Source organism: Nansenia antarctica, assembly GCF_963989245.1.
Source record: "Nansenia antarctica genome assembly, chromosome: 6".
Lineage (NCBI taxonomy): Eukaryota > Metazoa > Chordata > Actinopteri > Argentiniformes > Microstomatidae > Nansenia > Nansenia antarctica.
Window position 1 is genome coordinate 6,268,585 of NC_137676.1, and position 21,835 is coordinate 6,290,419.

The following is a 21,835-nucleotide window of genomic DNA, read 5'->3' on the forward strand; positions in this document are numbered from 1 at the left end:
CTTCATACACTAGACCTAACCTTCAGATTCCAGACCTAAATCACATCAGTGGTGTTTTTTACACGATGCACAGAGGCACAGTAGCCAGAAGTGACGAGAAAACATAAGCGACTCTTTTCCACATACATGGATTGGTGTCCATCTTTGATGATGTCGTCCAATGTGACTGATTGCCCTCCGTTGTTCTGCAGGGCCTGCCCGGACCTTCAGGATCCCCAGGAGAGGGAGGCAAGCCTGGTGACCAGGTGAGTGTGTGTCCCCCCCCTGCCCCAGCCTCACACCTGCTCCATGCAGCTCACTGTCCTATCTACTGACTGATGGTCTGATTGTTATTCATCATTCACCGTTGATTGCCTTTATGGCACATGACAGCGAACACATTCATCCATGGACTATACTGTACTGCACGTCAGTAACACCTTATTGTGTTATTCGATGTCACGTTTGGTATCAATCAAATCCAATCACATCAGATCAATTCTAATTGTATTTGTCATGTACTGTACATCGCATACAGCAGTAATTGACATAGTGAAATGCTTTTGGGGACAATTGCTATTATATCGAATGACTTTGTGTCATGTCAAATGCTGATTTCTTCATCAAGTCACTACAAGCACAATCACCTTCAATATCCTGTATCTGAGTGAATGTGTCAGTTATTATTATGTGTAACCACAGCAACACTGACTGTCTCTCCCTCCTCTCTATAGGGTATTCCTGGTGAGGGTGGAGCAGCTGGTGCTACTGGACCCAGAGTAAGTGTCCTTACGTTGTCTTACCATGATTCTTTCTCTCCGCAATGTCATAATCACAGAGATAACTCCCAAATCCCGATCCACTACTAAACGTCCTATCTGTTCTCCCGTAGGGCGAGCGTGGTTTCCCTGGAGAGAGGGGCGGTGCTGGACCTCAGGGTCTGCAGGGACCTCGCGGACTTCCTGGAACTCCCGGAACTGACGGCCCCAAGGTTAGGAGGCCCTCTCCTCTGCTAAAGTTGTCCTCAACAACCGTTTACTGTACTTTACTGTGTTTACTAACCTCTGTTAAGGGGGCTCTGACAACGTTGTAGCATTTATGAGCTAATAATCTGACAGCAGTTGGTCTTCTAGCCAATAATCTGACAGCAGTTGGTGTTCTAGCCAATAATCTGACAGCAGTTGGTGTTCTAGCCAATAATCTGACAGCAGTTGGTGTTCTAGCCAATAATATGACGGCAGTTGGTGTTCTAGCCAATAATCTCTCTATCTCTCCATCTATCAGGGAGCCATTGGGCCATCTGGCTCTGGTGGCGCTCAGGGACCCCCAGGCCTCCAGGGTATGCCAGGAGAGAGAGGAGCTGGTGGCATCTCCGGAGCCAAGGGAGACAGAGTAAGTCAACACAATGAAATCTTCCCTTTTCTTCTAGCATCGTAACTGCCAATGGCCCCTGGTTTTGCCATTTTCTTACGAAGACTGATGGATAGACAATTCACTTAGTTAGACAAATGTATTTATTGTACACCATGGATAATGGTGTCTGCTAAATGCCGAAAAATGTAAATGTAGATGTAAGTAAAAACCTGAGAGGCGTACACTCTGATCAGTCCTGTTGAAGCTCTTATAAATGAACCCCTCAACAACAAGCAGGTCAACAGGGTTTATTCTGCTATAAAATGCTTTTGGGCCGATTTTATGGGACACAAGCCAAGTCCGGGACTAAACAGCACTTTCAACTGAGACTCTGCATTGAAGATGCTGTTTAGTCTACATAGTTGTGGGCTTGATCTGTGTCTGGGAATCTGGCCCTGAGCAAGTTGCACTGATTCAACCCACTTCACCTGGAAAGATCCCACAACACGTAGTATATGATCTTATGTGTATTGGTAGCGTCTCACACACTATGATGTCTGATTGGTGCTTACAGTACAGCACACCAGACTAAAACGTGATGATTGTGTTTTACAGGGTGACAACGGTGAGAAGGGACCTGAGGGTGCCGGAGGAAAGGACGGATCAAGAGTGAGTACCGAGACTGGCCCGGGCCCAAGATGAGACCCAACACGATCTCCCCTCTGGAGACTCTTCTTCCACAATCTTAAGATATAATGGTTCAATGATAGAGTGAGGTCACTAATCTCTCCTCCTCTCCTCTCTCTCCTCTCTCTCTCTCTCTCTCTCTCTCTCTCTCTCTCTCTCTCTCTCTCTCTCTCTCTCTCTCTCTCTCAGGGTTTAACTGGTCCCATCGGACCTCCTGGCCCAGCTGGACCCAACGGAGCCAAGGTGAGAATTACCCCCAATCCAATGATTAGTATGATTTGATATTTTGAAAACAAACAATAGATACAACACACGAAACATGGCACACACACACACACACACACACACACACACACACACACACATACACACACACACAGTACATACTGCACACCAAACATGGCACACACACACACACACACACACACACACACACACACACACAATACATATTGCACACCAAACATGGCACACACACAGTACATACTGCACACGTTGACTGTCAGATGGCTGTGTCACTGGTGCTCAGCTAGACTGAGTTAAGTGTATTATATACATATTAAGTGTATAATACTGTGAGGTGTTTGAGGTTCTGACTCTCCTCTCCTCTTCCCTCTCAGGGTGAAGGTGGACCTTCCGGCCCAACTGGCGCTGGTGGAGCTCGTGGTGCCCCTGTAAGTTCCTCTCTATGTTTATGTTTCAGCGTTGGTGGTTCAATATTTATGTTTCATCTATTTTGATGAACATATCACAGGTCAGATCGCTGTGCAAAACAGTCCTAAAACTGTAGTTGCAAAAAAAAAGAAACTGCAAAATTCCCTTGGCTGCAATGAAAAGGGCTGGGTGAGGCCTTGAGAGGGACCAGACACAGATCAGAATATGAATTAATGAATGAATTAATGAATGCTCTTTATTGTATATTTATTGCATTGCCACATGCAACAAGTGTTGCCACAGTAGGAAAGATAAACACATCACATTAGTATTATACAGAAACACAAAATGGACATAGTACAGAAACACAAAATATACAAAGGTACAATACTCACAATATGCTTTACACAATAACCATAACGCACATACATACCAATTAATCAATGCACAGTTCTACAGAAAAGTCAGATTTTGTGCACATATCCTCTCACTCACCCATAGACAGTTTTTTTATTGCCAAAACGTGACGCCTCATTGAGTTACATTTTATTTTTCAAGAGAGGCAACGTCATGCCACTAACTGAACTGGTACCACAACGTCTCCTCAAACCACAGCCTCTTTCACATCCGAGCAAAGCAACTCTATCTGTCTATTTTTGAGACAGATGATAAACAGTTCATCAGTACAGCCACTGCAAACACTTAAGACATGTGGCTAGACAAAACCAAATGTTCATGCCTTGTTTTGTTCATAGAATACAATACAGTATGTTTTGAATATCTTTAATGTCTTGTGCTTGTACTGACCGTGTCCCTTCTGTCCTCCTGCAGGGTGACCGAGGTGAGGGTGGACCTCCCGGCCCCGCTGGCTTTGCTGGACCTCCTGTGAGTAGAACCATAATAATCATCACTTCATATATTATATTGATATATCATATATTACTATTTTTTTTATTTTGTATTATTAATCCTTTATTTAACCAGGGTAGTCATATTGAGACAGTAGCCTCTTTTTCAAATGAGCCCTGGCCAAGATAAGCAGCACTTAATTAAAAAAGACACGACATTGTACAGTATAAAAACATACAATATACAACATAAAATAACAACAAACAAGCAACAGAAACAGTGAGCAGATACAGGCTATTAAAGATAACCGAAGCACATTTGCATGTGTGATTCAAAGTCTCTGTAACACACAGTTTAAGTTTCAACTTGTTCTGAAGTACATTCCAAGTTGAAGGAGCATTGTAACAGAATGCAGTTTTACCAAATTCAGATCTGACATTTGGCACATTAAACTACATATATTACATATATTTTTGGGGGGGACATTACAGTACAAATATTACAGTATACATATTTATTTTTATTTTTATTTGCCCTAGAACAATCTAACAGTGCCCCACCCTTATACGTACCCTTTCTGGCCATGCCACTTCATATATTTTAATATAAAACTTTGGATCTTGACTGACCATTGTTCTCCAACCTTCCCCTGTCCTTCCCCTGTCCTTCCCATCACCCAGGGCTCTGATGGCCAGCCTGGTGCCAAGGGAGAGCTGGGCGAGGGTGGACAGAAGGGAGACGGTGGCGCCCCTGGACCTCAGGGACCCTCTGGAGCCCCCGGACCAGTGGTGGGTACCCCCAGACACCTCAGACATCTCCAGACATCTCAATGTCACACACACACACACACACACACACACACCCAGACCCTATCTCAATGTCACACACACACACACACACACACACACCCCCAGACCCCTATCTCAATGTCACACACACACACACCCAGACCCCTATCTCAATGTCACACACACACACACACACACACACACACACACACACACACACACACACACACACACACCCCAGACCCCTATCTCAATGTCACACACACACACCCCAGACCCCTATCTCAATGTCACACACACACACACACACCCAGACCCCTATCTCAATGTCACACACACACACCCCAGACCCCTATCTCAATGTCACACACACACACACACACACCCAGACCCCTATCTCAATGTCACACACACACACCCAGACCCCTATCTCAATGTCACACACACACACACCCAGACCCCTATCTCAATGTCACACACACACACACACACACACACACCCAGACCCCTATCTCAATGTCACACACACACACACACACACACAGACCCCTATCTCAATGTCACACAGACACCCCCAGACCCCTATCTCAATGTCACACACACACACACACACACACACACACCCCCAGACCCCTATCTCAATGTCACACAGACACCCCCAGACCCCTATCTCAATGTCACACAGACACCCCCAGACCCCTATCTCAATGTCACACAGACACCACATCTTCTATGCTATGGAGAAAGATATTAGCCTTATGCCCTACTACAGCATATATATAAATGTAATATTCACAAGATGTAACATGTTATGAAAACACTGTATCGTGGTAGACTTTGCAACTTTGAAATGATCACTATACGGCACCGAAATTAGGGAGTAGGCTATTTTAGAAACACAACCGATTGTTGATTGATGTTGTTTTCTTTTCCAGGGACCCACTGGTGTTTCTGGACCTAAAGGAGGCCGTGGTGCCCAGGGACCTGCCGTAAGTAAACTCTTCACCACTCAACACCACACTAGGGTAACCGTGGAGACGTGGGCTATAGGCTATACAAGCCGAGAGGACAACAGCGGTTGCAGTGGGCTGTGTTGTATTGTATTTATGTCCCCTCTTCAGATTCAGGGAGTAAAAGCAATGGACTTTCTCTGGCCTGGGTAGAAGATCATCACAACAAACAGCCATTTCAAACATTCAGACATTTTTGGGGGGGTCATTTCTTACTGTATCTCACTGATATAGATGATAAGAGCCCACCGCCCCAAAAGTAAATGACATATTATAATACTGCTTTCACTGAAATATTGTTGTCTCTTATTGGTAGGGTGCAACTGGCTTCCCTGGAGCTGCTGGCCGTGTTGGAACTCCTGGACCCAACGTGAGTAACACATCGTCACCACAAACCATCAATAGGAACAAAAAACCCAACATATTTCTGACAGATTATCTGTATATTGTTAGCGTCGATTTTAACTTTCTAGATTGATTGGCTGAAACTTCGAGCCCTCTGATTGGCCAAAATGTCTAGATCGGTCCCTGTGATTGGTCGAAATTTGGAGCCGTCTGATTGGCATCTGTTTCGTTGTCTTAGTACTTGTACTCTGTCAATGACAATAAAGTAGAATCTAATCTAATCTAATCTAATCTAATCTAATTTCTTCCTCCTTCTCTCTCAGGGTAACCCTGGTGCCGCTGGCCCTGCTGGTCCTGCTGGTAAAGATGGCCCCAAGGGTGTCCGTGGTGACGGTGGACCCACAGGCAGACAGGGAGACGCTGGGCTGCGTGGAGCCGCTGGCACCCCCGGAGAGAAGGGAGACGCTGGAGAGGACGGTCCCGGTGTAAGTGTTCCACTTCCACTTCCACTCTGTCATTAGAATATAGCGTACTGGACCATCTCCATAATATAGCCATAAACACCAGCCTTCCCTGTTGTACACGTAGGCCTACATTAGTTGTTCGTGGCGTCATTTCAACGTGTTTTGACCCTCTCTAGAACTGGTACTCTAGAACTATGTGGTGTACTGTATGAGGTAACGTTCTGAACTCTGACCCATCCTCCTCTCCCTCCATCTCCAGGGTCCCGATGGGCCTTCAGGTCCCTCCGGTCTGGCTGGTTCCCGTGGTATCGTTGGTCTGCCTGGGCAGCGTGGAGAGAGGGGCTTCCCTGGCCTCCCTGGACCTTCTGTGAGTGCTTCACCCCTCATACCCTCATACCCGCATACCTTACTACCACTGTACACATTAGGAACCACTACAGGAAGCAGTCTCATGAGTTAGTTAGTCAGCTATCTTCCTTGTTTCTGTAAGCTCTTGGTTTTCTGAATCAAGATAGCTTGAACTTGGACCCTGCTTTGGGTTATGGGACGGTTGACCTTTCTGATTCAGTAGCGATGAACGTAGGCCACAGCATCCCCATATTGATTGAAAAACTACGATTGTAAATCCAATCATGAATCCACACCTACGATAACTGACTTTCTCTAGATCAATAGCTGACTGGTCTAGCCGATGACTCTTGCAATTATAGTTCTTATTGTTTCCTTCACAAAAAGGTACAAACAGTAAACAATCCAAAAGGACAAACCGGTTAAGACAGAGAAATCAAAGCAAACAGACCAGAAATCCTACATGTTGAGTTGTATGATTAAACAGTTCTAGATTATGTAGAATATCAAATAATAATAAATTAGCCAATGGCTCTTGCCTGTTGCCAGTGATGCTGAGTGTCCGGGTCTTGTGTTCCACAGGGAGAGCCTGGTAAGCAGGGAGCTTCTGGTTCCACTGGTGACCGTGGACCCCCTGGGCCTGTCGGACCCCCTGGACTGAGCGGACCCTCTGGAGAGCCCGGAAGAGAGGTCAGAACCAAACCACAATAGACAGCATAAACAAGAACCACAACAACAACAAGAAACACGTGACATGAAATAAAACAATAGCAATCTCACAGCAGAAACAGAAACATAAGCAGCAACAATGTTAACAACAACAACAGCAACACAATAAAATCGATTTTAAATCATAAATCGATAACCATAAACACAGTCACGTACAGTACTGTACCATCACCACTGCAGCATTATACACTCCTTCATTACAAACTTTAGAACCTGACAAACATTATTGATAACTGCACTGAGGTAGTGACAAACTCTCGGTAGTGACAAATAGACCTCAGAGACCAATCATTATCTGTATCTCTAGAGAGCCTTTATTCCATGGATCTCTCTCTCTCTCTCTCTCTCTCACACACACACACACACACACACACACACACACACACACACACACACACACACACACCATGCCAGTGACACACACCAATGAGTGGCTGTTGCATTTATTTGATTCACGTTCTCTGTTTCTACCTACACAGGGCACTGCTGGAGCTGACGGACCCTCTGGTAGAGACGGATCCACTGGTGTCAAGGTGAGACCCCCGCCTCATACAGGAGGACTCTGACTCCAGGCAGACTAATCACTTCCACTGAGGGATCCAGTGGATCTATCCACTCTATATTCCTCTGTGGAGTCACAGTTGGTAGAGCATGACTATGGTTGTGGGTTCGATTCCCGCTGGGAGCGTATATTTAAAAAAAGATGATGCACTCATTACACTGTCTATATACCGTCTACCCTCTCCCCCTCCCCTTCCCATGTGTCCCCAGCACTATCTTAATTAGACTCCTATACTTTCTTTTATTCATTTTTTGTTTCTTTTTATTATTACTACTCGATCTTCTCAGTTTGTAAAGCGCCTTTGAGTGTCTAGAAAAGCGCTATATAAGTCAAATGTATTATTATTATTATTATTATTATTATTATTATTATTATTATTATACTATACTGGATAAAAGCATCATCTAAAAAGTATGTATATATACTGTATATATATATATATATATATCAATTCAATTGATATTGATGGATAGTATAATAAATGTGGTTGAAATGTCCCTAATGAGTGTGTTCTGTCCACCTGTAGGGAGAGCGTGGAAATACCGGACCTGCTGGAGCCCCCGGTGCCCCTGGTGCTACCGGAGGCCCCGGCCCAGTCGGACCTCTTGGCAAGCAGGGAGACAGAGGAGAGTCTGTGAGTAGCCCTTTACACACACACACACACACACACACACACACACACACACACACACACACACACACACACACACACACATACAGTATAAATGGGCAGTACTTTGCTCTTGTTGTTATAGATAGTGTAGTGGTTAGCCTGTCTAATGGTGGGCCCTCTTGTTGTTTTTAGGGTGCCCAAGGACCTGCTGGACCATCTGGACCAGCTGGCGCTAGAGGAATGGCTGTAAGTGTCACACACACACACACACACACACACACACACACACACTGCTACTGTTACCGTTACTGTTGATTTTCCCCTCCCCACTGAGCATTTCCCTGTAGCCTACATTGCGATCCATACCCAGCTCTTGACCGACACTCTCTGCCTCTTCTACTTCAGGGACCCCAAGGACCCCGTGGAGACAAGGGAGAGGCTGGCGAGACAGGAGAGAGGGGACAGAAGGGTCACCGTGGTTTCACCGGTCTGCAGGGTCTGCCCGGACCTCCCGTAAGTGACCCAGTCCTCTGGCCGTGGCCGTGTGTCTCTAGTCTGGCATCTCCTAAATCCCCCAAAACATTTGGACTGAGTTCTATCCCCCTGACTTCTTCTTCTTCTCCTTCGTCTCCTCCTTGTCCAAACAGGGCCCCGCTGGAGATTCTGGTGCTGCTGGACCCGCCGGACCAAGTGGCGCTAAGGTAAAAGACGGAGACCGAATCGAATCAAATCACTTTTTATCAAATCACATTTTATTTGTCCCTTATCGCCTACGGTTGTAACAGACAAGTGAAAGTGAAATGTTTTGGGATCTTGTACCGCCTCTATAATCCCTCCGTACTCCATGACACAACACAAACAGAGGTTAACCATGTGTACTGTTGTCTCATGCTAGGATAACGAGGGCCACAGGCTAGGGGCGTGGTCCCTCTAACAGCATGATAGTATAGGAGAGGAACGGCCATGTGTTTGAATTATACATTTCTATGGGACAGTAAATGGGAAAGCGAATGCTTTTGTGATTAGTCCATGCTGTGATAAAGGGAGACAGGGGAGGCCACTGTTTTTTAACATCCCCCCATACTTAAGATAACAAGCTGATTGCTGTGGCTCTTTATAATAACCTTTATAATAACCTAATTATACAAAGAGGATGGAGAGAATGTCCACTATGTGAATAATCACCATCGTCCATGATAACATAACTAACAGAGGCTGCATTTGTAAAGTTACATATCTCATAAAGCAGGTTTTATGGATTATATTGTACTCCCTCATGGTACACAAGTAAAATAACAATGAACAATGTTGCATCGGGTGAAAACAGACTAGTTATTATAGCCTCCATGGGTATGAGCTGATATTGACCACTGTCTGTCTCTGCAGGGACCCCCTGGACCAGTCGGTATTGTTGGCAAAGATGGACACAATGGTCAGCTTGGACCCATCGGACCCCCTGGACCCCGTGGACGCTCTGGAGAGATTGGGCCTTCTGTGAGTAGCACAAGTCAATATTACATTTCCCTGAACCTCTATAGCAGAGAAACTAAGTCCCAGAGAGATTTTTATTGTATTTATTTTTTACAATAGTTGTCATACTGTGTAGACACACACTCCTGATACTGTATACTACAGTATGTGACAGCAACACAAATGAAAATCAATTCCCTGACATAGTGAAGTAATCTCAAGACCGAGTACCTATCACTTATCACTATCTTGTTTAGTTTTTTGGAACTTAGTTTTTATTGCAGTTTCAGCAACTTGTACAATCATGTCACGTTTTGTCTACTGTTTTTCCCATTCTTTTAGCTGTACACATATTATGGTCTATGTATGTGGTTCAAAGCAAGATACACAAAGCAAAAATGAACGATCAACAAAAATATTGAGAGACATAGTGACAGAAATAAAAATCACTATCATGTTTTATATCACTATTTGCACTTCTGGTTAGATGCTAAACTGCAATTTGTTATCTGGTACTTGTACTCTGCAATGACAATAACATTAAATCTAATCTACTCTAATCCAACCCAAACTAACCCAACTCACCCGTCTCCTCTCTGCCTTCAGGGTCCCCCTGGTAACTCTGGACCCCCCGGTCCTCCTGGTCCCCCCGGCCCCGGCATCGACATGTCTGCCTTCGCCGGCCTCTCTCAGCCCGAGAAGTCCCCCGATCCCATGAGGTACATGAGGGCCGACGAGGCCTCCAGCTCCCTGAGGACCCACGACGTGGAGGTGGACTCCACCCTCAAGTCCCTCAACAACCAGATCGAGAACCTCCGCAGCCCAGACGGCACCCAGAAGAACCCTGCCCGCACCTGCAGAGACCTCAAACTCTGCCACCCCGAGTGGAAGAGCGGTGAGTAGAGGGGGCATGAGTAAGAGTAATAATAATAATAATAATAATAATAATAATAATAATAATACATTAGACTTATATAGTGCTTTTCTAGACACTCAAAGACGTGTCTAGAATGTGTTACAAACTGAAAAGATCGAGTAATAAAAAAATAAAACATAAATAAAGTATAGGGGCCTAATTAAGGTAGTGCTGGGGACACATGGGAAGGGGAGGGGGAGAGGGTTAACTGGTGAAGGCAAGCTTGAAGAGGGTAGAGGGGATGGAGGGGAGGGAGGGAGGGAGGGATGAATGGGAAAGACAGAGAGAGAAAAAGAGAACGGAAAAGATCAATTTCTCTTTGATGTGAAGAGAAATTGGAAATTAAGTTAGATTAGATTCAACTTTATTGTCATTGACAGAGTACACATACTAAGATACCGAAACATAGTTGGGCATCTAGCGAGTTCAAATAGTGACTATAAAGTAGACAGCAGTGCATGGTATGACAGTATACAGTATTACAGTGAGTCTAAGTAAATGAATGTCAAAAGTCAATATACGTGCGATGAATATGAATATAAATGAAATGAACCGTTGAAGTGGCAAACAGTTCAAATAGTGATCCTCTGCTTCTCCCGTGGTCCAGGTAACTACTGGGTGGACCCCAACATCGGCAGCACGGCCGACGCCATGAAGGTGTTCTGTAACATGGAGAGCGGGGAGACCTGCGTGTACCCCAGCATCGCCAAGGTGCCACAGAAGAACTGGTGGACAAGCAAGAGCAAGGACCGCAAGCACGTCTGGTTCGGAGAGACAATGAACGGAGGATTCCACGTAAGTCTTATACTTATACTACTCACTCCTTGGTCCTCTGTGGCTTAGTTGGTGGACTCATGGCTTGTGGGTTGTGGGTTCGATTCCTGCTGGGAGCATATATACTGAAAATTGTATGCACTGCAATGTAAGTCACTTTGGATAAAAGTGTCAGCTATAAGTGTCAGCTATCAGTGTCAGTGTATATTATTATATATATTATATAGGGAAAAGATACTCTAGAATATAACTTTCCAGCCTGCAGATAAGTTATACATCACATATTCATTCATCCATCTATGTAAGACTTACATGGGTCCATCAAATCAGTGAAACTTATCTTATACTTATACCGCATATTTTGTACAGGGAAGAGTGCACTTGACTTCAATGCACCCAGTTTTTGACTGTCTGTTCTAATCCCTACATCCACTGAACCCTAACCCTCTCACCCTTTGGCTCCTCCCCCCTACAGTTCAGCTATGCTGAGGATGGTCCAGCAGCCAACGCTGCCAGCATCCAGTTGACCTTCCTGAGGCTGCTGTCCAACGAGGCGTCTCAGAACGTCACCTACCACTGCCGCAACAGCGTAGCCTACATGGACGCCGCCACCGGCAACCTGAAGAAGGCCGTCCTTCTCCAGGGCTCCAACGACGTGGAGATTCGCGCCGAAGGCAACAGCCGGTTCACATACAGCGTGGTGGAGGATGGTTGCAAGGTGAGGGCCACACACTGGGAGGAGCACGCACAGTCTGGGGTGGGGGGTGGGAGGAAGGATACACACCACAGAAAACAGTAGTTTTTTTAGGGAGAGCATTATGACAACGGCTGTGGTAGTCAGTGCATTTATGAGTGAGACACTCAGTCAAGTTAACTCAAGACTACAGAAATAGACCCACGCTGTCACAGACAGTCACAGGCACTTGTTAGCTAGAGTCTTACAGTGATGCAAAAACGACCACATATATACAGTACTTATTCAAGACAACACTTGTGCAGGAAACCTGGAGAGTGCTCTGTAAAACGGAATATCATATTCACAAAATCGAATCTTTATTTTTCTGAATTGTACTGAATTTGTATTAAATGTGTTATCTTTTCTCGTTCTACAGAAACACACAGGCCAGTGGGGCAAGACTGTCTTTGAGTACAAAACACAGAAGACCTCCCGTCTACCCATCGTGGACATTGCTCCAATGGACATTGGAGGAGCGGACCAGGAGTTCGGAGTGGACGTGGGCGCGGTCTGCTTCTTGTAAAGTGGAATAACACACAACGGCAACAACAACAACAAAAAACATGAAAGAAATAACTAAACTATGAAACATTAACACACACTCCTCGAAAAAAAAGAAGACAGGAAATGAAGAAAAAGAAAAGAAAATTGATACTTTTTTTCTCTCACAAAAGAAGTGTGCTCTCCAAGTTGTACTCCCTGGATGGTAGCACGGAAGGGCACCGGCAATATCAGTACATAATTCCAGCATTCCCTGTCAACCCACTTCCTGAGATCCAGTCATGTTTCCCATGGCCCCCTCTGTTGACGGGAATGAGTTTTGAGCCAGGAGGAAGAAGGACCAAGCTAAGGACGAGTGATGGAGAACAGAAACATGACTCGATGTCACATATTTATTGTCTAACCTGTAGGGGGCAGAGGTGAGGTAGGACTGCGTGGGTTTACAATAAGAGCAAGATAAGCCCCTCCCACTACAGAACACCCAAACCCCTCCCAGTCGTACCCCACCTCCCTCCCTGTCTCCTTCCTGAACCCACAAATGCGGCATTTTGAATCAATATAGACCAAAAAAAAGAATATTTTCAGTAATTATAACAAGTCCTAGGTGCTCCAGATTTTTTTTACCATCGTGAGCAGGAGCAAACCTTTTTACTGTGTATTATAAATCCTTGGTTCTATTGTTGTAAAAGTCTGTGTTTATAAACAACCAGATGGTTTTATATATATTTCCACGTTATGTGTGTGTACATGTCTATATGCACACCAACACTTTTCGGAAAGTGAGGTTTCATTTGGGATGTATTTTTCATTGTCCTTTACCCCTTGACTGCCCATTAGAGGAAAAAATGTCTTACTCCGTTAACGAACAATCAAGTTTCTAAATAAATTTGGGGAAAAAAAATCTGTTTTGTTTCGTTGTAGTCATCCTGATTGTTTAAAGCTACCTCACGCTGAAAAACAAAATGAAAACGTTGACCTTTAAAATCTGAGCTGACCAAAACGAGCTTTAGGGTGGATCTGAGGCTGAGTGGCCATCTTTGCTTTTCTGTCTTCAGAAGGTGCTATGAGTTTTAGAATTCAGTCTTTTCCATTGTTCCCCAAACCCCCCCAATTCCCACTAGCCTCACACACCACACACACCCCCCACCCTGGAGGACAGGTACAGTCGAGCAAGACAGGGGACATAGGGGCTTCTGGGTAGCTTCTTCTGGAGTTCCCACCCCACAGTTGAACCATGGGACTCCAAGTAGAATGACCAGGGTGGGTTGTCTCTGTGTGTGTGAGGTTGTGTATATTTTTCTTTTGTTATTATTAATTTTATTATGGTCATGATCATTTTTTTTGTTTTTGTTTTTATTTTTATTTTGTTACACTTTTAATTGATGTAAATTGGAAATAAAAGGAAAAAACCAAGTAACAATGAAGTTGATTATTAATTGTTTCTTTTTAATAACTAGGACATGGCGTGGGGGATTGAATACCTTTTTTTATTAACTGACCCCTTAATGTGTACTTCAAATGTTTCTTTTTGTTATAGTTGTATTTCTTGAGGTCAGTTACCCGTTTGAATGTGTGTGAGTGCATGGTGTGAGAGTATGCATGTGTGTGAGAGAGACTGTGTGTGTCTGTGTCGTTTCCTATGAGCGAATCTCAAAAACACAGGAATGAAAGTACTGTATTCACTCTCCGGGTTCAGGGTGGGGCCGGGCATGGTTGGCTTGTTTGTTTGAATTTATAGCATAAATAAAGTTAAGAAAATGATATGAAGACTGGAATTGTCAAGTATTTTGTATATTAACAGGAATTATTTAATATTGCTTCAAGACATTGTAGTCACGTAGGTCTTTAACAGTATTCTGTGACTTGCCTTTGTCTTCTCTATCCCTTATCTATACCTACTTTATCTTTCTCCTGAGCAATAAATATTAGACTGGAAAAACTCAACTGAGATATAAGAATGTCCTTTTTTTGACATTCAAAAACTACATTGCAATGTCTTAAAATACTATCTGGGAGATTCCTTTAATCCTTCAATTATCCCAGACAGAACATGAAGGGCAAACCCAGAACATCTGAGATCAGAGATACAATCTCATGCATGCCAGATTTAGATGGATAACTTGCAACACTGCTCAGTTAAGCACTGCTCAGTTCTCTTAATCAAATATATTTCTCACCAATACAAGTCATTCAAATAACCAGGAGACAGTAAGCCTTCTCATTACTGTTGTCAAGACACACTGAATATGACCGCAAGCTTATTCTCCAGAGGAAATTACATTTTTTTTCAACACTTAAAGGAGGAGAACATAAATATAGAGTATCTGTATTACTGGTGGTAGTGAAATCTTCCAAGGTCATGCAAGGTCCTCTCCATGTAACGCCTCTCAGGGGACATCAGTTTGAGCAGTCGTGTAAAAACAAGACAACACACAAAGTAATGAACAGTTTGTACAAATTTATTCCGAACTGTAGCTGTGGTAACAAACATGAGTTGAAAGATTGTGTGTGTGTGTGTGTGTGGGTGTGGGTGTGGCTGTGTGTGTGTGTGTGTGTGTGTGTGTGTGTGTGTGTGTGTGTGTGTGTGTGTGGTCAGGAGGCCAGCTCTGTGTAGAGCGTCATGTTGGCGTAGTCGGCGGGCCTGCCCTGGGAGAGGGGGTGTGGGGGGCTCCCTCCCAAGAGGCCAGACTGGGGGATCCCGGCACTCATAAAGTAGAAGGGCACGTGGGTAATCCTACCACTGGACCAGCACTGCGGAGGGAGACAGAGATAGATAGAGATATAGGCTATAGATAAGATAGATAGGTTCTTTATTGATCCCCTAAGGGGAAATTCAGGCGACAAGCAGACTTTACTGTTGCTGGGATGCGTTAGGTTGGGGGGAGACAGGTTAGTGTATTCATCGTTGCACTGTGAGGCTTTAATAGCCACGTAAAAGAGGCACCTGTGTACAATAGAGGTGGTGAGTGAACCAGTGAGAACCTTTAAAAAAGGATAAAACAGCCTCTCTTTCTCTCTCTTTATAGCTAGTCTCCACGTGAGAGAGACACATTAATAGCTGTGTAAAAGAGACACCGGTGTACAACAGAGCAAGTCACCGGCTTGGAGCTACAAGACAACATCTACATGACAGAGGACAACCCTTTTATAGCTGGTAAAATAGGAAGGGAAGGGCGGTAGTGAGACTCACCACAGTGAGCAGGGCTCCATGCTGGAAGTTGGGGTGGAACTGCATCAGTCTGGGCTCTGTCCCTTCCTCCCCCTCCACGAATCCACTGAGACACACAGAGATATAATAAAAAAATATATAAATTTTTCTGTATATTCAGTACATATGGTCCCAGCAGGATTCAAACTCACAACTGAAGCGTTGTTAGCGCCATGCTCTACCAACTGAGCCACAGAGGACCACTACTACTAAGGTAGTAGTAGTACCGTAGTAGTGGTATTACCACTGGGTCAGGAATCACAATACACAATACTGAATACCACTGAGACCCTCAGATACACAACTTTGAATACCACATATAACAAACCCACATTTTTCTATGCAACATACTCTTTAGATTAGATTAGATTTATTGTCCCCAGGGGGAAATTCATTTTCTTTTTTTTAAGTAATTTTTTCTGAGTGGGGCAGTCCCACTCATAGTTTTTCATTTTATTGGACAGATAAGACAGTGAAGAGAGACAGGAAAGTAAGGAGAAGAAGAAGGGAGAGAGGGCATGTCAGCAGGGCATGGGCCGGAGTCGAACCCATGCATATGTGTGCACTGTAGACCGCGGTGCTAGACCACTAGACCACCCCAGGCCACGGAAATTCATTTTCACACCACCGTACAGTATACATACTGTATATACATACAACACCGTATAACACAGACAACAACAGACAGTACTACACATGACAGATACATAAGTACACACACTCAGCGCGGTCTATTATTTAAGGCAACAATGGCTGCAGGGATCAGGCTTTTGCCAAAGCGAGCCCTTTTGTACCTTTAGTGTTCTGTACCTACGCCCCGGATGGCAGTGGGGCGAGGTACAGATTGAGTGGGTGGGTGATGTCCTGTTCTATTTGTGGATGCGATGCGTGAGATGGCCCTGTTGTTTAGTGCTGTGAGGTTGGGTGTGGGGAGTCCAATTATCCTGGCGGCAGTGTTGGTGATGCGTGTGAGTTTGGCCCGGTCGATGACTTAACAAGACAGACAACGGTACATACCACGGGAGGAGCTCGAAAATGGGGTTGGTCCGTGTCTTGAACACAGCTATCATGGCAGGACGAAGGCCTGCCGCATCAGTGTCTCCTGGAGGGACGGACAGAGAGACGGGATGTCAGAGGCAACACACACTCACACACACTCACACTCACACACACACACACACACACACACACTCAGTCAGTCACTCAGTCACTCAGTCACTCACCTCACTCACCTCACTCACCTCACTCACCTCACTCACCTCACTCACCTCACTCAGTCACTCAGTCACTCAGTCACTCAGTCACTCAGTCACTCACTCAGTCACTCAGTCACTCAGTCACTCAGTCACTCAGTCACTCACTCAGTCACTCACTCAGTCAGTCACTCAGTCAGTCACTCACTCACTCAGTCAGTCACTCACTCAGTCAGTCACTCAGTCACTCACTCACTCAGTCACTCACTCAGTCAGTCACTCACAGAATGGTAAATGGACTGCACTTATATAGCGCCTTATTCCAAAGCGCTTTACAATGGCCTCTCATTCACCCATTCACACACACATTCACATTCACACACCAATGGCGACAAGCTACCACGCAAGGTGCTGTCGGCCCGCTCATCTGGAGCAAATGACCGGGGAACCAGCATCGAACCACCGACCTTTGCGATCATTAGATCCCACGAGAAAGAGTAAAGAAGGAGATGAGCCTGACCCTTGAGAAGAACAGCGAGTCTCTCCCCTCGGGGGTCCCACGCTAAAGACTGGACCTCTCCACCAACCCTGGGACACACACACACACACACACACACACACACACACACACACACACATACACAGACACACACACAATTTAGCAGACGCCTTTATCCAAAGCACATTTGTACATTTGTACACAAAGTACATTTGTCTAAGTAAGTGAATCATCTATACATCAGTCATAGCAAGAAAAAGTAATCTATGCTGGGGCCAGGGGCCATTGGCAGTCACAATGCTTGAAGAAGGAAAAATTAATATGTGGAGGGGAGGGGGGGTAGAGGAGATGAAGAGGTCTTTAGGAGGGACAGTTAAGGCGTAGCCTGAAGAGATGGGTCTAGACTCTAGACAAAGTAGACAACGCCTGTATGTACAGTGTTCAGTACACCCTCACATGGACAGAGCCCTCCTCCCTCTACCCACCACCCCCCACCCTCCACCCTCCTCCCTCCATTTACGTGATCTCTCACCCTGGCGTAATGAACGTGGTCTCTGACAGGTCAGCCACACTCCACCCTCTACCCTCTACCCTCCACCCTCATCCCTGCCCTTACGTGATCTCTCCAACTAGCGTACTGAAGGTGGTCTCAGCCAGGTCAGCCACCACCACCGCCGCCTTCGGTCCTCCTGACATCCCCAACGACACCCCTAGTGGTGGAAAGAACAGAGCCATCAGATAAAACCATATTTAAATTTGTTTATCTATTTTATTTTAGCCTATTATTCAATTGTCACTTTATTTTGTTGTTCAATAAAGTACCTATCTATCTATCTATTTATATATCTATCTATCTATTTATATATCTATCTATCTAAAACCGTCAAACACACGCACACTACATCGACGACTGTTTATGACAATGTACACACGTGTTGAGTGAGTGTGTGTGTGTGTGTGTGTGTGTGTGTGTGTGTGTGGTAGCGTACCGGGCATGTCGGTGAAGGTCAGGGCGTAGATGACCGTCTCTCCCTGCACACTGAAGAGCAGGCGACTCCCATCAGGACTCCAACACGCGGACTGACCGTCAGAGAAGCAGACAGACACAGAGTCATGGGTTAACACACACACACAAACACACACACACACACGCACACACACACACACACACACACACAGCTGTTCATGACTCACCTGACAACGTCCCTTCAGACAGGGCCACCTCTCACAAGTCCACATCCTGGTCTCCCAAACCCTGAGACAACACACACACACGTCATATAGAAACATCAACACACACACACACACACACACACACACACACACACACACACACACACACACACACATGTCATATAGAAACATCAACACACACACACACGTCATATAAAAACATCAACCAGAAACAGAGAGACAAACACTTCGACAATCATCACCACAACAATAGATTCTGAAAAGAGAATCACCACAGGAAAGAAAAATATCCCTCCTTGCAATACTGTGTCTGACCTGAAGAGGGCCGAAGGCGTAGCAGCGAGCACACGACTCCCATCAGGGGCCCAGGAGAGGAAGGTGACCCCTCCACCTCCCACGCGCTGCAGGGGGACACAGCTCTCAGCAGCAACGTCCCACACCTGAAACACACACACACACACACACACACACACAGAAATATGTAATATCTCTCTCTCTCACATTTTTTTCTTTTTATTATTACAACTCGTTCTTTTCAGTTTGAAAAGCGTCTTTGAGTGTCTAGAAAAGCACTATATACGTTTAATGCATTATTATTATTATTATTATTATTATAAACACATTTAAAAATGTGCTAAAGAAGTAACATTGGCGGTCAGACTACGAAGTAAATATCTGAACTTCGTCTATTTCCGTGAACACCGCCACGTGTAAAACTGTGTGCTGCACGTTCAGGAGAGGCTGAAGACTGAGACTGATTGAGGGTCATACTATCATGGCCGTGTCCACGGGGGAGGCCGACACCAGCAGAGAGCCGCTGGGTGACCAGGCGATGGAGGTGACGGGAGAGTGGCCTGGGTGAGACAGGACCTGGGCACAGCCCGAGGAGGGTCTGGAGGAGGGAGATAAGGGAGAGAGGAGGAGGAGAGGGGAAGGAGTGGGCAGACAGGGGGAAAGGGAAAGCAAAGGCGTTTACAATCGATAAACTGACAGGGCGAAGCACAGTCACTCTGCTAAAGTTCATATTTGTGTGTGTGTGCGTGTGTGTTTGTGTGTGTGTGTGTGTTTGTGTGTGTGTGTGTGTGTGTTCCACCTACCTGGTGGACAGTGAGGTGGGGTCCACATGCCAGACCAGTATACAGTTTTGACAAGCGACCGCCAGGGCAGACGCACACAGAGGCTTCCACTGCAGAACAGCCACACTGCGCTGCAAACGGTGCTTCAGGGTGGGAGCTGTGGCACTGAGAGAGAGAGAGAGAGAGAGAGAAACACACATTTACAGCGATGAAAACATCCAAGAGAGACATACGAGAGACATGGCGCAAACGCATAAAACAAATGCATAATAACAAAATGTAAAAAAAAAGTAAAAATAAAATAAAAAAATGTAAACAAATGTAAAAAATGTTCAATATAAAAATATTGTTTTGTATAATGTAAAAAAGAAAATGTGAATAGTACTTTGTAGAAACCAAAAATTTTTTTTTTGCCAGTTGTATTAACACAGAAGCTGTACTGTCTGTTTGGAGGACGTGAGTGAGACGGTATCCCTGTGACACAGTCACCATGGCGACACAGGGCTCTGGGACTCTCGTACCTCTTGGGGTTGAAGATCTTGACGGAGTCGTCCAGCAGCGCCACGGCAAACTTGTCTGTGTGAGGGTGCCAGGAAAAGCTCCGCACGGCGCTGTCCGACCTGACGGACCAGGAGGGGGAAGCAGAGGACCAGGAGGGGGGAAGCAGAGGTCAGGAGGGGGGAAGCAGAGGTCCCAGATCAGCCGTGATTCATAAACCAAAGACTTGAAAACACACAAAGATATTTATCTTATCTTATCAATTTGACCTTTATCTAACCAAATGAGTCCGCTGAGAACTGAGGACTCATTTACAATGACGACCTGGCCAATAGGTAAACTAAGACATTTAATTTGTCCTTCTTCTAGCATTAAGACTGCCAATGGCCCCTGGCATAATGAATTGTTCTTGCTATGACTGATGTATAGATTATTCATTACGGTACTTAGACAAATGTGTTTGTTGTAAGTCGCTTTGGATAAAGGCGTCTGCTAAATGCCAAGAATGTAAATGTAAATGTGAATGTAGGCACACTTACCAGTCTAGCAACTGGGAAAACTCAGTGATCATGTCTTCGCTGCTCATCTAAAGACACAGGGGGGGGCAGGGGACAAACAAATACATTCTGAGAACCCTGCAGAGTACGAGTGCGTTGCAAACCAGACAGGCAATTACCTCCGTTTTGATTCTCAAACAATTTCTGCCCAAAAACTCGAAAACAAGTTAAACAACCCATCTCTGCCAAAATTGAGCCTTATGAATGTGAGATAGGCAGGTGGGAAAGGCACCAAGGCACCAAGGCACTCACTGTGAGGTGGGGGAACAGAGATCCATGGAAAGACGAGAACCAACGAAGCAAGGCCAGGACACAGCTGGAGCTCATCATCAGCCATTTGGGCACTGGCGGGGGGGGAACACACACACACACACACACACACACACACACACAGACACACAGACACACACACACGTTGAAAAACAATATCCTGTAGTGTTTAGACATCAGGGAGTACAGTGCATGTTATTACGCATGAATGAAGCAGCATTCAGGGCACAGACTAACCTTCTGCAGAGGAGTTGGCTATTTCATCTAGGAGTCCTGAGAGACCAGCATCCCGCCTAGCAGCCAGACAGAAGGAGGAGTCAGTGACCAGGGAAATAGTAGTAACTTTACAGTTCTTTATTAGGATAAACCCCTTGAGATGTGTCAGGTGTCATCTCGTTTTAGAGAGGGTCCCAACATAATATCACAATCATAACAAGAGAGTGTCAAAATAATAAAGAGTACAATTATGACAAAATACAGACAGACAAGAGACAAACAACAACAATATACATTACTTATTGAAAAACATTGCAAACATTACAACCACAACATGTCATAACTA

General features: G+C 45.1%; 2 protein-coding genes across 5 annotated transcripts in view; one reads left to right on the plus strand and one right to left on the minus strand.

The window, feature by feature from the left end:
* Window positions 1-12,800, plus strand: part of col2a1a (collagen, type II, alpha 1a) — a gene marked incomplete at both ends in the record, with an annotated part of 33,555 nt that extends 20,755 nt beyond the window's left edge. The window contains 24 exons of the mRNA XM_080533543.1: window positions 192-245; window positions 714-758; window positions 872-970; window positions 1,264-1,371; window positions 1,948-2,001; window positions 2,209-2,262; window positions 2,640-2,693; window positions 3,505-3,558; window positions 4,203-4,310; window positions 5,246-5,299; window positions 5,637-5,690; window positions 5,989-6,150; window positions 6,389-6,496; window positions 7,060-7,167; window positions 7,686-7,739; window positions 8,295-8,402; window positions 8,574-8,627; window positions 8,787-8,894; window positions 9,029-9,082; window positions 9,768-9,875; window positions 10,458-10,746; window positions 11,375-11,562; window positions 12,017-12,259; window positions 12,654-12,800. Coding sequence (XP_080389669.1) covers window positions 192-245; window positions 714-758; window positions 872-970; window positions 1,264-1,371; window positions 1,948-2,001; window positions 2,209-2,262; window positions 2,640-2,693; window positions 3,505-3,558; window positions 4,203-4,310; window positions 5,246-5,299; window positions 5,637-5,690; window positions 5,989-6,150; window positions 6,389-6,496; window positions 7,060-7,167; window positions 7,686-7,739; window positions 8,295-8,402; window positions 8,574-8,627; window positions 8,787-8,894; window positions 9,029-9,082; window positions 9,768-9,875; window positions 10,458-10,746; window positions 11,375-11,562; window positions 12,017-12,259; window positions 12,654-12,800 — 2,469 coding nt within the window. The remainder of the gene's footprint in view (window positions 1-191; window positions 246-713; window positions 759-871; window positions 971-1,263; window positions 1,372-1,947; window positions 2,002-2,208; window positions 2,263-2,639; window positions 2,694-3,504; window positions 3,559-4,202; window positions 4,311-5,245; window positions 5,300-5,636; window positions 5,691-5,988; window positions 6,151-6,388; window positions 6,497-7,059; window positions 7,168-7,685; window positions 7,740-8,294; window positions 8,403-8,573; window positions 8,628-8,786; window positions 8,895-9,028; window positions 9,083-9,767; window positions 9,876-10,457; window positions 10,747-11,374; window positions 11,563-12,016; window positions 12,260-12,653) is intronic.
* Window positions 12,801-15,322: 2,522 nt separating this feature from the next.
* Window positions 15,323-21,835, minus strand: part of aaas (achalasia, adrenocortical insufficiency, alacrimia) — an 8,232-nt gene continuing 1,719 nt past the window's right edge. For all 4 annotated transcript variants that reach the window (XM_080533422.1, XM_080533420.1, XM_080533421.1 and 1 more), the window contains 14 exons: window positions 21,511-21,566; window positions 21,256-21,347; window positions 20,986-21,032; window positions 20,470-20,568; window positions 19,970-20,113; window positions 19,644-19,764; window positions 19,188-19,312; window positions 18,873-18,933; window positions 18,668-18,758; window positions 18,295-18,388; window positions 17,700-17,767; window positions 17,004-17,088; window positions 15,969-16,053; window positions 15,323-15,529 (listed from right to left, as the gene is read on the minus strand). In XM_080533422.1, coding sequence (XP_080389548.1) covers window positions 15,371-15,529; window positions 15,969-16,053; window positions 17,004-17,088; window positions 17,700-17,767; window positions 18,295-18,388; window positions 18,668-18,758; window positions 18,873-18,933; window positions 19,188-19,312; window positions 19,644-19,764; window positions 19,970-20,113; window positions 20,470-20,568; window positions 20,986-21,032; window positions 21,256-21,347; window positions 21,511-21,566 — 1,327 coding nt within the window. In that variant the 3' untranslated portion in view covers window positions 15,323-15,370. The remainder of the gene's footprint in view (window positions 15,530-15,968; window positions 16,054-17,003; window positions 17,089-17,699; window positions 17,768-18,294; window positions 18,389-18,667; window positions 18,759-18,872; window positions 18,934-19,187; window positions 19,313-19,643; window positions 19,765-19,969; window positions 20,114-20,469; window positions 20,569-20,985; window positions 21,033-21,255; window positions 21,348-21,510; window positions 21,567-21,835) is intronic.